Source organism: Rissa tridactyla, chromosome 4 (assembly GCF_028500815.1).
Source record: "Rissa tridactyla isolate bRisTri1 chromosome 4, bRisTri1.patW.cur.20221130, whole genome shotgun sequence".
Taxonomy (NCBI): Eukaryota; Metazoa; Chordata; class Aves; order Charadriiformes; family Laridae; genus Rissa; species Rissa tridactyla.
Window position 1 is genome coordinate 22,292,532 of NC_071469.1, and position 12,448 is coordinate 22,304,979.

At 37.4% G+C, this 12,448-nt stretch overlaps 1 protein-coding gene across 2 annotated transcripts in view; it reads left to right on the forward strand.

The window, feature by feature from the left end:
- Positions 1 to 999: 999 nt before the first annotated feature.
- NRDE2 (NRDE-2, necessary for RNA interference, domain containing) overlaps positions 1,000 to 12,448 on the forward strand; it is a 34,310-nt gene continuing 22,861 nt past the window's right edge. For both annotated transcript variants that reach the window (XM_054201289.1, XM_054201290.1), the window contains exons 1-3: positions 1,000 to 1,133; positions 8,463 to 8,571; positions 10,593 to 10,817. In XM_054201289.1, the coding sequence (XP_054057264.1) occupies positions 1,055 to 1,133; positions 8,463 to 8,571; positions 10,593 to 10,817 (413 nt within the window). In that variant the 5' untranslated portion in view covers positions 1,000 to 1,054. The remainder of the gene's footprint in view (positions 1,134 to 8,462; positions 8,572 to 10,592; positions 10,818 to 12,448) is intronic.

A 12,448-nucleotide genomic window follows, 5' to 3' on the forward strand; every position in this document is an offset into this window, starting at 1 on the left:
TCTCTTCAGAATTTGGTCACAAATTCGTAATGTGCTGCTTTTAGTTTTTTTAAAGCCCATTCTTTCCCCATTGGCAATCAGGCCCCACTCATTTGATGACTTCCAGACTATCGGTGTCCATGACCACTATTTTGTTCTGAATCCTGTTCTCTCTGTACTTATATTCTGCTCTCCTGTTGATAAAAATGAATAGCACTTTATAGATTAATAATAAATTAAAGGTAGGAAAGAAGGATTTAGAAATAGTTTTATAGTTTTCTATAGGAAGAAGTCACCAGCGGGATTCCTCGGGATCTGACTGTTCAACATCTACAAAAAGGCTGCAAATGGCAGCGAACAGAGTTGAAAAAATCCACAGATGGTGCAAAAGTATTCAGGATAATCAACTGGAAAGCTGACTGAGAAAGGTCATTGATGTATTTCAGAAATAAATTATAAAATGACCAAAAAAACCAGCTCGATAAGTGCAAAGCGGTGTGTGTAGGGCAGCTAATCCTAAAATCTATACGCAATAGTTACCTATTATCTTTAGCCACTCAGGAATGGGCTCTTAAGAGACATCGTAACTCGGAAGAGGCCAAAAGCCAAACGGAATTATCAGAAGGTGTTGGGAAGGAAGCAGAGAACAAACCAGTCATTGTAATTCCATATAATCCCTAAACCAAATGTACGCCTATAGCTTAATCACTACATCAAATTCAGGTCATGCAGCAGTATTAGTGTACGAGTTAGAAAAACTAAAGAAATTCAACAAGGAGAACATTACGGAGTGGTTTTAACATATGAAGAAAAAAAGCAGACTTTTCACTCCAGAAAGGAGAATACTGAAGTGAAGTATCTTAACAGTGTATAAAATTTTGCAGAGAAAGTGAATAGGATCACTTATTTTCCCGTATTAAGCCTTTCTACCCCCAGCAGCCACCGAGCACCGCCGCCATTTTGGGAAGTCGGGAGGACGAACTACACCTCCCAGGATGCTCAGCGTCGCGGCGCCATCTTGCCCCGCCGCTCCGCGGGGCACTTCGGGCAGACAGTAGTGGCGGTAAGCTGAGACATGGCGCTGTTCCCGGCTTTTGCCGGTGCCGCCGAGCCCGGGGAGCCCCCACCCGGCAGCAGCGAGGGCTCCAGGAAAGGTAAAGTCCTGGGGGAACGCTCTTTCCCCCAACAGCCCTCCGCGGCCCGGCCCTCGGAAGACCCTTCCGCTTCCACTCTGCCCCGTACCGGCCCTTCCGCGCACCCCCTCGGGCCTGCTGCGACCGCCAGTTCGCCCGGCGGCGGTGGTCTGTGCCCAGCGCCAACGAAGGCTTAGGAGCACGGTAGAGGCGCCGGTCTGCCCGGCCAGCCCCGCCGCTGAGCGGGCTCCGTGAGGTCCGTGTGAGGGGGCGGTGAGCCCCTCAGCCTGGGCTCCTCCCTCACGGGCAGCGTACGAGCACAGGCGTCCTCTGCGCAAGGCATGTCGTCGCCGGTGTGAATAAAAGTTAACCATACTTGCGAATAAAGTTACTTTCCCTGAGGTAATTCTGAGGAGAACCCGAAATAGGGACACCCCGGCAAAAAAATGGTGCTGGCGTCTCGTTGATGGGCTCTCAGACGTGTTCAAGTTTGCTTCCAGCTATCTGCTGGTAGATGCTGGGGGCATGGCTGTAGAAATACTCACCTCTGAAAAATATGTCTATGTTAATTTTCTGTGTGTGTTGGTGAAGGTTTGCTTTATGCAGAAAACGAGTTTTTTTTCTTCTTCCCCTGCTACCCTTGGATAACTTTAAAAGTGTTTTCTCATTTCCTTGCTTACAAAGCCACATTTTAGTTGTAAAGGATATTTTTTGTAAGGTCATGAGTGAGATTGTGATTTGGTTTATCATTTGGCCTCTCACGGTTGCTGACTAGTAGTTACACCTTTATTATACGAATAGAAGTATTGCCAAACTCTGATGTATGCACAACATTTATTAATTGTACTGGAGGTGTTTTGAACTATGCTTTTTGCTTGCCAGCTTCCACCACACTTTAGTCTGCCCATCCTCTAGACACCACAGCAGGGGTAAACTGGAAGAGAATTGTTTACCTAAGCTAAATTTCTTGTATATTTGGCCTAAGCGGTACGGTGAGTTTTTGAAGCTTTTAGCAATACAGGCTGGGGTTAGCTTCTTGTTCTAACCAGGCATTACCCCCTGATGGCGTTGCAGCTGTTGATACTCTGTCTGCCAGTACAGAGATGTTGTAGCCACATGCAGGAGCCTTTCTGGTAATGACATGTGGTGCAGGGAACAGATAATAATATCGCAAATTATAGCCTCTAGGAAGAGGGGAGCTGCTCTGCCAGGCAGAGGTACAGTAAAATTCTCTAATAGTAAGATCTTGCATATATTTTAAAACTCTGGGAATTTTAGCCTTTAGGTTGGTTATGCGTAGTCTGTGTCACTGCAGACCACCTGTCTGGAAGACCAAATTACACAGAAAAAGATGTTAAGACTGACTTTTGGAACTAAAGTTCAGTTATTAGCACTGTTTATGAGTTACATTTTGGTCTACTGGAAGATTTTTATTTTTTTTTGAGCATTATTGACAAAACTTTCAAGAACATAATTTGTTTGTTTTACGTTTTAGCCAATATTGTGCTTTGTTTTTATTTCAGTATAGTTATAAAAATTAAGTATTAACTTAGAACCATGTTTTTGGTGGCATATATCAAATTTCACACATTCAGCTTGTGAGAACTTGGGAACTTCACAGGCAACTTTGGTATCTCTCTGATAGATGACTCTCCTCAGAGCTGATATGAAGCCAAAGTCCATCATAATACAGAGATCATGGAGTATGTTATATTTAACATGATATGCAAAACTGAGCTGTCTTTTGCAGTCATTTAGGACTGCTTCATAATTTTACTGTGAAAGTTGAGGTAATAATGTAAATATGCTGACCGTATTTCATTACTTCAGACCACCTCTGTCTCTTACAAACCTTCCTAAACCATTTATAAATATAAGTGTTGCCTGAAACAGAAGTATTGCTGTACACTCTTCCTACCCTGCTAGATTGCGGAGTTGCAGCAGCCTCTAGAGTGTAAAGTAGTTTTGTATATGGTTTCTTACAATTATGTTGTCAAGCTTGACTATTTTTGGGTAGAAGATAAATTACAAATTTATCAGTAGCCATACTGAACAGAGCAGTGGTAATAATTAACCCTGCTGACAGTAGTAAGCGTTATGCACAGCATTAGTTACAATCTGGACTATTCTATAGGTAAGGCGATGCAGTGATTTTTGCTGAAAACACATTTTCAGGATTCTGAGAGGCAACAAAAGGATCTACATAACTCTTAAAAATTGTCTCTGTAGACATGCACTGTAAATTTTATTTTTTTTTTTCTTGGGAAGGTATAAAAAGAATGCCATTGGATTACTTCTACTGTTGTGCCCATGCATGTGGATAGTAGAGTAGAACAATAACAAGTACATGCATATTATCACAAAAGAAGTCTTATGTATTTTGTTCTTTAAGAATGTAAATCTGGCCTGAGAAAATGATAAACTTTTTAAACGTCTAACAAGAGAAAATAACAAAGAAATGAAAGATAGAGTTTTAAAGTGGGGAATGGATTTCGATGTTTGAAATGTTTGTATCCAGCTAACTGATTCACTGGAGATTATTTACAAGGAGTTTTGGACTTGCATGTTGTGTAATGGAAAAAATTGTTCAGTTCTTTCCAGAGTATTAGGTCAGTTTGATTAAATTGCTCAGAAAATACTGTAGTTGGAGAATTCTAAATATTTCCCTGGGGTATCCACAGAGGCATACTGACTGTGCTACAGGGGTTCGTTCTTGCAGTGTGATTCTTCAATGTTTTAAAAAGGCAATTTCATCTCATTTGCTCAGGTAGGACCAAGCTACAAGAACAGTCAGGGGATTAATGTTTATAACTCCATTTCTCAAGGTGAGTTTTCCTTGGAGGCCCTAAAACAATACTTTAAAATATAAAAAATAAACCTTATTCTGCTTGTGCTCACTGTTGTAATCATATTGCACCAAGTTAGTGACTTCACATCTGTAAGGGAATAAGATATACTTTCAGCTAAAGTTAAGTCAAAATAACATTTCGAAGTTTGTTTCTAATAGTTAATGGTGATAGTAGGCATTATTTTGCTATAGTTAAGACACATTTTTCTATGGAAATCGATTTCCTGCATGCTTGCTGTGCATTTGTCTGCCAGCCTACTTAATATCTCTTTCTCCTCGGAAGTTTTAACCCTTTCAGTCAAATTTGTTGTGGTGGGAGAGAGAATTGGCAAAAGCAGAGGACGTCTCTCAAAATCCATATTTGCTTAGAAAAAAGAAACCTAGGTAAAGTGCCGCTGCTGATAGAGAGACTGTAATGTGAATTGAACTGCTAACCAGGATAGATGGGCTTGGCAATGAGCACATGTACATTAGCCAACTAATAAACATCTTTGGAGATCATAATCTGGCACAGCGCAGGCTGCCTTTTGCCCAGGGATATGGCAAAGTACTGTAGAAGGGTCCAGAGAACCCAGATAATTCCTGAAGCTGTGGTGACGGTGGAGGGTGTAAAGGATGGAGGACACAACTCAGAAGTCCAGGCTTCATCTTTTTGTGAGCTGCAGGATTAATTTGCTGGGAGCAGGGGGGTAATGAAAATTTTGCCAACTCTTTTTATTTAAGAATGTTATTCTGGTCTGAGAACAACCTTTTAAACACAGAAATATAAAGATAACTGTTTTCCACTCTTCCAGTTCAGGTGTAGCCTCTTTTGTTTAAAGTTGTGTTTTGTGCCTCAGGGAAGTTTATATGCTTGGTCAGCCCCATGTTTTATTTTGTATTCTAAAACAGCTGGAGCTTTACTGCTTGCTTTCTTTATTTTCTTCTCTGTTCATTTTGTCGATGTGGTCAATAATGCCACTTCAAAAAAAGAGACGTATCAGTTGATTTATATTTTTCAGTTCTTAAGACGGAAGCTCTTAGTGCTGCTAAGGATCTGTATCTCCATTTGGAAGTTATTTGGCACTGTAGTGCCATCAGGCTCAGGGTTATAAAATCTAGCATGCCTGTTTTCTGCAAACATTTTTTTCGGAATTTGGGCTGGTCTGTATCTAAGGTGTTTACAGTGATGAATAATATTAAAAAATGCATTTTCTGCGTTAATCTTTGGAGAACCTGATATTACGTCCTTGAAATCAACGAAAAGCCTGTTCTGATGTGTAGAGCATTTTAAAAGACCTTAGATCAAGATCTTGAAAGTTAAACATCTTGGACTTTTTTCCTAATGGTCTGAATATTGTAAGTCTTGAATTCTGAATTTTGCCATCAACAGCTCTTTATGACTGAAGGCAAATGAGTTCATTCTGCCCTCAAACTTACTTTTTAAAAAAACATAACCCAATGCTTTATTGCATCGTGAGTATTAGTATTGATATATTTCAAGTGATTTTTGAGCCACAATTCTTCATTCAAATCAGTACGGAACTACCTTACAATAAATTTATTTCCACCAAAAATAATACCAGTACATGATTTATTATGCATTACAAAGTGAAACAATAATTTATTTAAAAAAAAAAAAAAAGTAGCTCAAAGGCAACAGAGAATATCTTTGTGCCTGAAGTATGTTATTTGAGATCAGATCTTGCCCAAGATAAATTAGGTAAGTTTTGTATATCTTTGTAACAGATATAATAATTTTAAGGAGATCTGTCTGGCTAATAAGTTACAGTTTTTTGCTGTTATGTGATACATCTTTACATTAGAGACTCTGCTAACCAGTGCATTTTTCTGTTTTGTTAAGTGCATCTGGGTAATACAACTCAAATCAAAACAAAGATGTATTTTTTTTTTGAGGGAATTAAATGTCTCCTTTATTTCTGTAAGTATATAAAAGGCTTTATGCACAGTTTAGTTGCATTTATTGAAATCTGGAGTGCTCTGGGCCATTGTGCTTTCTCTGAATTTGTCTGTGTTCAAGGAAGACCAGTGGAAAAACATTGTAGGGTTGCAGTTTGCTCCTGCATTCCTTTACACCCTGTCATCATTACCAAAATGAACAGAAATGATTGAATGTAAGGAAGATAATTTTTAAAATCAATGTCATATTTAATAAATATACCTAAAAAATCTCAGGTATGAAGCGGCACTTGGTGCATTGCCTGACATATATTGAATTATTAACTGCAATTTGGTTATGCAGTTATCAAGTGTATGGATTTATTTAACTCCTGTGTGTTTTAAATATGTGATGGTGACGGAATTATCCATGAGAAACATTTTGGTATTTCACGGAATATACTAAATACAATTCTTCTAAGAAGTAATTCTGATTTTAGGTTTGTTCTTAACATACCTCTTACAAGATCGAAATAAGAAATTAACTTATTGTTACACAGCACTTTATTCCCCAGCAGGGGAAATAATTATTTTGATAGGTGAGTTAAATGTTTCTTGGATATTATCCAGCATAAATCTTTCTCATTTAAGCTCACCAAAGGTTTTGGAATAATGCTTTGTGGTAGATTTACAGTTTTACAGTCATAGGCACATACTTAAAATGAAGGTGTTTGTGCCAGGGTGGATTAATTTAAATTAAATAGTAGATTTTTATCGTATTTTAAATAGGCATGTAAAGATCACAGGTTTAAGGTTTCAATTTTTATTCTAATTTTACATTAATATATCCTGAGTATTTTCCTGGAAAGAAAAAAAAAAAATATCGCATGTTCATTTGCAGCAAAGTAGGGTAGTGTATTTGCCTTAGGTTTGGTGATTCTGATTGCCAGGCGGAAGGTTACAATAATACGCATATATATTATACATCTGAATTTTTATTTTTTCAGTCTACATCTTACGTCTTGGTGAGCCGGGCAATGGTGTATGGCGGTGTTCTGCAGAGTATTGGTTGGGATGCTGGTGGGAAGTGTGACTTGGTCTTGAGATTGCCATGAACCCTGGGTTCTCCTCTGCGCAGAGGAGAATCGTGGGTTCTTCTCTGTGCAGCAGTTCAAGGAACCACTGGGGAAGGTGTCCTTGCCCACGGGGCCATGGGTCTTTGGTAGCAGGGGCAGTCTCGTGGGAAATGGGAACCGGAGCTTTCCTTGATGGTATGTACTACTTGACAAGTTTAACTTAGGTTAACGAACTGTTTTGCAGCCTGCTCCGTTTTGTGGACAACAATTCAGGCATGTGAGAAGGAATAAAGAATTTTGGTGTGAAGAGCTATTTCTGAAAGAAATACTTTAGAAAGAGGAGAGATGTATGGCTTGGCAGACAATGAGTTCATGCTATTTAAGGATTAGAGGTCAGTGTAGTCAAAAGCACAAAGGCAAGAGTGTGACAGGAAGAACACTGAGGCAAAAGTGGTTGTAAAGAGCATGGAGAACAGGCAGGGAGACCAAATTTCTTCCTTCCTCCTTGTTATCTCTTGTGGTCTGGCACCGGAGAGGCTGATGTTAAATTCTGTGCTTATGTGAAATAATGTTTGTTGCTTAATATGTTAGAAAATTTCACATATTTAAAAGAATTCTATAAATGAAATCTCTATGAAAATCGTTAGAGAAGTTTTAATACCAGTAAAATTATGGCAGAAAATTCCCCCTCCACGTACTGTCAGTATCTGATCTTATCTGATGACTGAAATGGCTGAGGTCTAGATGCAAAATGCTTAATGCTGACTAATATATCAAAATTAGCATCAATTAGCCTTTTTTCACACTATTTAAAAGTCTAGTGGTATTTTGGTGGTTAGATAATTGAGAATCCAGTGACACGTTTTGACCTTGTGTAAGACGCTTGAGTATTCTTATTGGTAATGTGTATCCCTATCAATAAAATTGTGTTAAAAATATTTTCCATACACTGAGTAAAGTACATTTTTGTAAGTTTGCGTAAGTTGTATTGCATTCATTAACTACACCTTTCATTTAATTATGCCCTTCTGTAATTTTTTCCAATTTTACTATTTAAATATGTAAATATTATATATTGTATATAGTAATTATCATTAATATATACAAAATATGTGAAAATACATTGAAGATCTTACATAATTATGCATATATAACATATAGTTATACAACATAAATATATAAAGTTAGAATTTTTACATGGTAAAAATTAATAGTGGACAGATTTGGTTTTTTTTAAAGTATATAGCAGTGTATGAAACATATTACCTGCTTTCAGTATGAACTTTTAAGTGTTATTGTATAGTGGGTTTTTTTGAAGCTTAGGTTGATTTCAGGGGAAGATTCCAGCTCCTAAATATTTTACCTCATTACAACCTAGTGTTCTGCTAAATGGAAATTTCATGGACTGCTTTCCAATATGCTCAATTATTACACATGACTTAGTGACATTTGCTGCGAATTTGGCTGTCTGCTGGCTAGATTAACCCCCAAATTTAAAAAACACAACATGCTAATTTGTACTGATCTCACACTTTTCTTTACCTGCAGAATTGGACTGGCTTAGTAACCCAAGCTTCTCTACGGAAGATGCACTATTACTGCATCAGCGCACTACAGAAGTTGCAAATCTCATCCCGGAAAAATCACCACTAATAAGGTAGAATATACTTCAGTATCTTTTAAAATAGCCTCTTTCTTTTGTCCTGCTTCTCTTTTGTTATGTGAGACCAAAATCAGGAGCTTTTAGGGCTGCTTTTTATTCCCCTGTTCAGTATTTAAAAAGGCCTGAACTGAGTCATATATAAAAGTATGAATAATGCTTCCCTGTCCTTTAACTTAAAATAATGAGAAATTATACTTATGCAATTACATTCCCATTTCCTTTTTCTCACAGCTGCATTTAAATCATTGTTATTTCGGAATGGAAAGGGAACTGAGTGATCATGATTCTTCATTAGTTTTTGAATGTCCTAAGTGACCCTTGAAATAATGTAAAGATTAAGCATCATCTTTGTGATTTCTCTGTGAAAACCAGTTCAATCAGCCAATTCACAGTTGAGTTTTTTACTCTTTAAAAACTCATTGAAGATGTGAATTAATGAAATATTACTTGTATCAAGTTGTGCGGCTGTGTAGAACATGCTGATCACTGAAGTGGGTGATTATATTCTTTTACAAAAGTGAGTTTTAAGCAACCATGTTTGCTGAAGAACTAGTTTTAATAGCTTCACTAGAATAGTTGCTATACTTGGCATATCTACAGTATAACTAGCACTTAATAATTAATGGAATCAAGTTGCAGTTGCCAAGTTCAAAAACTTAGTTACTTTTAATTTGATACAAGCTCCTGTATTGACAATGACTGGTGGTGGTTATGATAGAGAATGTCTTTATAAAAACAGTCACAGCTGAATATCTGTTTTTGTATACTTACTCTTACATTTACATGTATTGTGTGAGTGAAATACGATCACTGTTCTGTTTATCAGTCATATATTCTGCTTATATTTCTTCAAATCTTTTCAAGACTTAATTGTCATAAAACTAAGGAATTTACAAATTACCATTCAAATAGAATGACATAGTAAACCTACCATATTTAATTAATCTTTGAAAAAGAATTTGTCAAAAAATAATGTACAGGAAAATGTTCGATCTTTTTGCCTATTACTAGGGTACATTCTCAGTTCAATAAAAACTAATTACTTCAACGTAGCTGCTGGGTTTTTGGGATTCTGGGGTTGTTTTGCTTTGGGGGAGTGTGTGTGTTTGTTTTAAAGGTCTGCTAATGGTTCTCCCATGGCTCCTATTTTCTTAGTGCCCTTAAATAAGTTGTGTAAGGGTTGGTTTTTTTGAGGTGCCTTGCTTCTGAAATGCATTTTCTTTTATTGGCGTATTAGGAATACCGAGACTTGTCACTCCTTTCCCTTATTGAAAGATTCCAGAAAAACTGCTTAAAAAGAGCTTGTGCTTTAATTAAGGGTTAGAGAAGACCTCCGTTATTTCAGTTGATTATTAAATATGGCAGTGTATGTAGTATGTACAATGATATACATGTGCTTTACCAAAACTATCAGTCCTTTGTGTGATCTCTCAGTAAGTCAGTTATTTGTTTCATGTAGTGTTTCTTACTACATTTTATTATATGATAACATTAATTCAGTAGTCATCAAAAATTGTTCCTTGATTGGTGAGATTTGAATTTATAATCTGGGAGTGATTTTAAAAGTATGGTTTTGATATTTCTTGTGTAAATCATAAAGATACATGGAAAAACGTGCAGACTTTTTTCTTTCGTGGGTCACCCGGAAAGATTTCTTGTCCCTTTAGCTTGTCTTAAATCGTCTTGGCAAAGTTAGGAAATTTTATCAGCTCAGCCATCTTATTTAATTTGGTGATGGTAACGTATATTTATACAGATCACACATCAGAATGCCTTTGACAATTAAAACTTTAAGACTGGTTGTCAGTAATGCCAGCAGCTGAAAAAATAAATGCAGTTGTTGTTTAATGCAGATTTATATCACTTTCATTCTGTGTGTTGCTGCTAACTCTACTCTACAAAACTAGAGGGAGAATAAAGGTAAAGGGTAAAACGATTCTGAACTTTATTATGGTTGGATTTCTTTACATTAGATGCATAGGGGTATATAGATATATATGCTTGTTTTCAAGCAGGACTACTTCAAGATCAGAGTTGTCAGGGGAAAGTGATACAGATGAGAGTCTGAAACAGTCAAGTAAGAAAAGGAAAAGGAAAAAGAAAAAACATCACCACTATAAGAAGACAAAAAAGAAAACCAAAGGGGACTCCAGTAGCAGTGAATCGGACCTGGACACTAAGAACATCAAGGACAAAGCCACAGGAAGTGGCAGAAATCACGAAAAGGAAGCAGCAGCAAAGTATGTATTTATTAATACTATGCAAGATGTAAATTCATTGTGTTCTTGTACCTGTCTTTTCAACTTTATGAATGAAATTCTTACTACTGGTGGGTCATTTTTTTCTGAGCTGTATATGACTAAACCTGCATTCAAAGCAATGAAAATAGAATTAGAACCACTTGTTTAATCTTATCTGAAAAACTGACTAAAACATTCTGTGAAGTAGTGTTCTGCAGAACAAAGCATGGTATGGTGATAATGAAATATATTTTTAAAAACATGTAGAGGCTTATGTTGAATTTTTGTAAGCATCTTGTTTCCGTTCAAGGTTCGCTTTTGGGAGAGCTTGGAGAGGGATTGCATTAAACATTATTCTTAATTAGTGCAAAAGTCTTAATATACAGCTGTGTTTGCCTTGTAATATAACTTCCTCCTCAGAGTTAACGTTGCCCTTTTTTCATATTAAGACAAAGTTTCTTGAACAATTTCACATTTCTTTTATGTCCAGCCATGTATTGCTCAATGCTGTGTGCTTCATACTTCTTGCTTATGGTACACCTAGATGGGTATTTGAACAATTGAAAATGTTTTGCGAGATCTTTTTTGTTAATTCCAGGAGCTCTAAAGTACTGTGTAATTAGTGGAGGTGTCATTTTTTTATGGAAAAATAAAATAGGTATCTAGTGACTAGCGTGATATTTAAGCAGTAAAAGAGGTTCTGTGAATGTACTGAGTGTTCAAGTTTGGCATACCTAGCTGTGCTTTTCTCAGTCTGTTGGGTTTTGATCATTTAATTCAAAGTGTCCCAATCTAACTGGCTGTGTAAGTCACCTTTCCGTGTTTCTCAACATGTTTGCTAGTTTGATTCCCTAGTTCCTGTTTTTTTTCTTTAGCATCAGCAGCTCTGGCTCTAATTCACAGCACTTGCAGCTGCTCCTGGGACAGAGTGAGGATTTGGTGACATTGAGGAATTGTTGTTACAGCTGTCCAGGCAGTCCTTGACTTCCTCCAATTTACTAATTTTCCCAAGGCAAATTAACCAGGAGCTGAGAGCAGAAGCTTGTGGGCATGTGTCTATGCCAAGGGATCTTAACATTGTTTCCCTTTGGAAGAATGGCAGTGATACTGGAGGTATTCTCTGATGCCTCTAACCACACTCACCTTCCGTATGAAGACTCTGTTGTTGGCTTGTGTCGGCTAAGGCTTACTTGTCTGTGAGGAAGCACAATAAAAATCATTGGGATGCTAAGACCATTGTGCTCTGCCCAGTCACTCTTGTGTTTGCTGGGAGGGTGTCTGGGCTGGATGGAATGGGCTTATGTGCTGAACCTGGTTCATCAGCTGTTTGCTGTACTGGGCCAACCAGCCAGTGCTTTGCCCGAATGAAAAGGTTGAAGTTCTTTCAGGATCTCTGTTTTCACTTCTTTCCATAAATTGTTGGTAGTGAGAGAATATTGAGTTTTCAGGTGACTGGTTTTGAAACCTGAACCACAAAATCGCTCTAAATGCAATAGGTCTTGTGAAATTTTACAAAGCTTCTCAAGACCGTAAAACTTATTTACTAGGTTATGTATGAATTCAGATTGGAAGTTCATAGTTGTCTACAGTTTGGAGGCACGTGGCAATTTCCACTTAAGTATATTTGTATA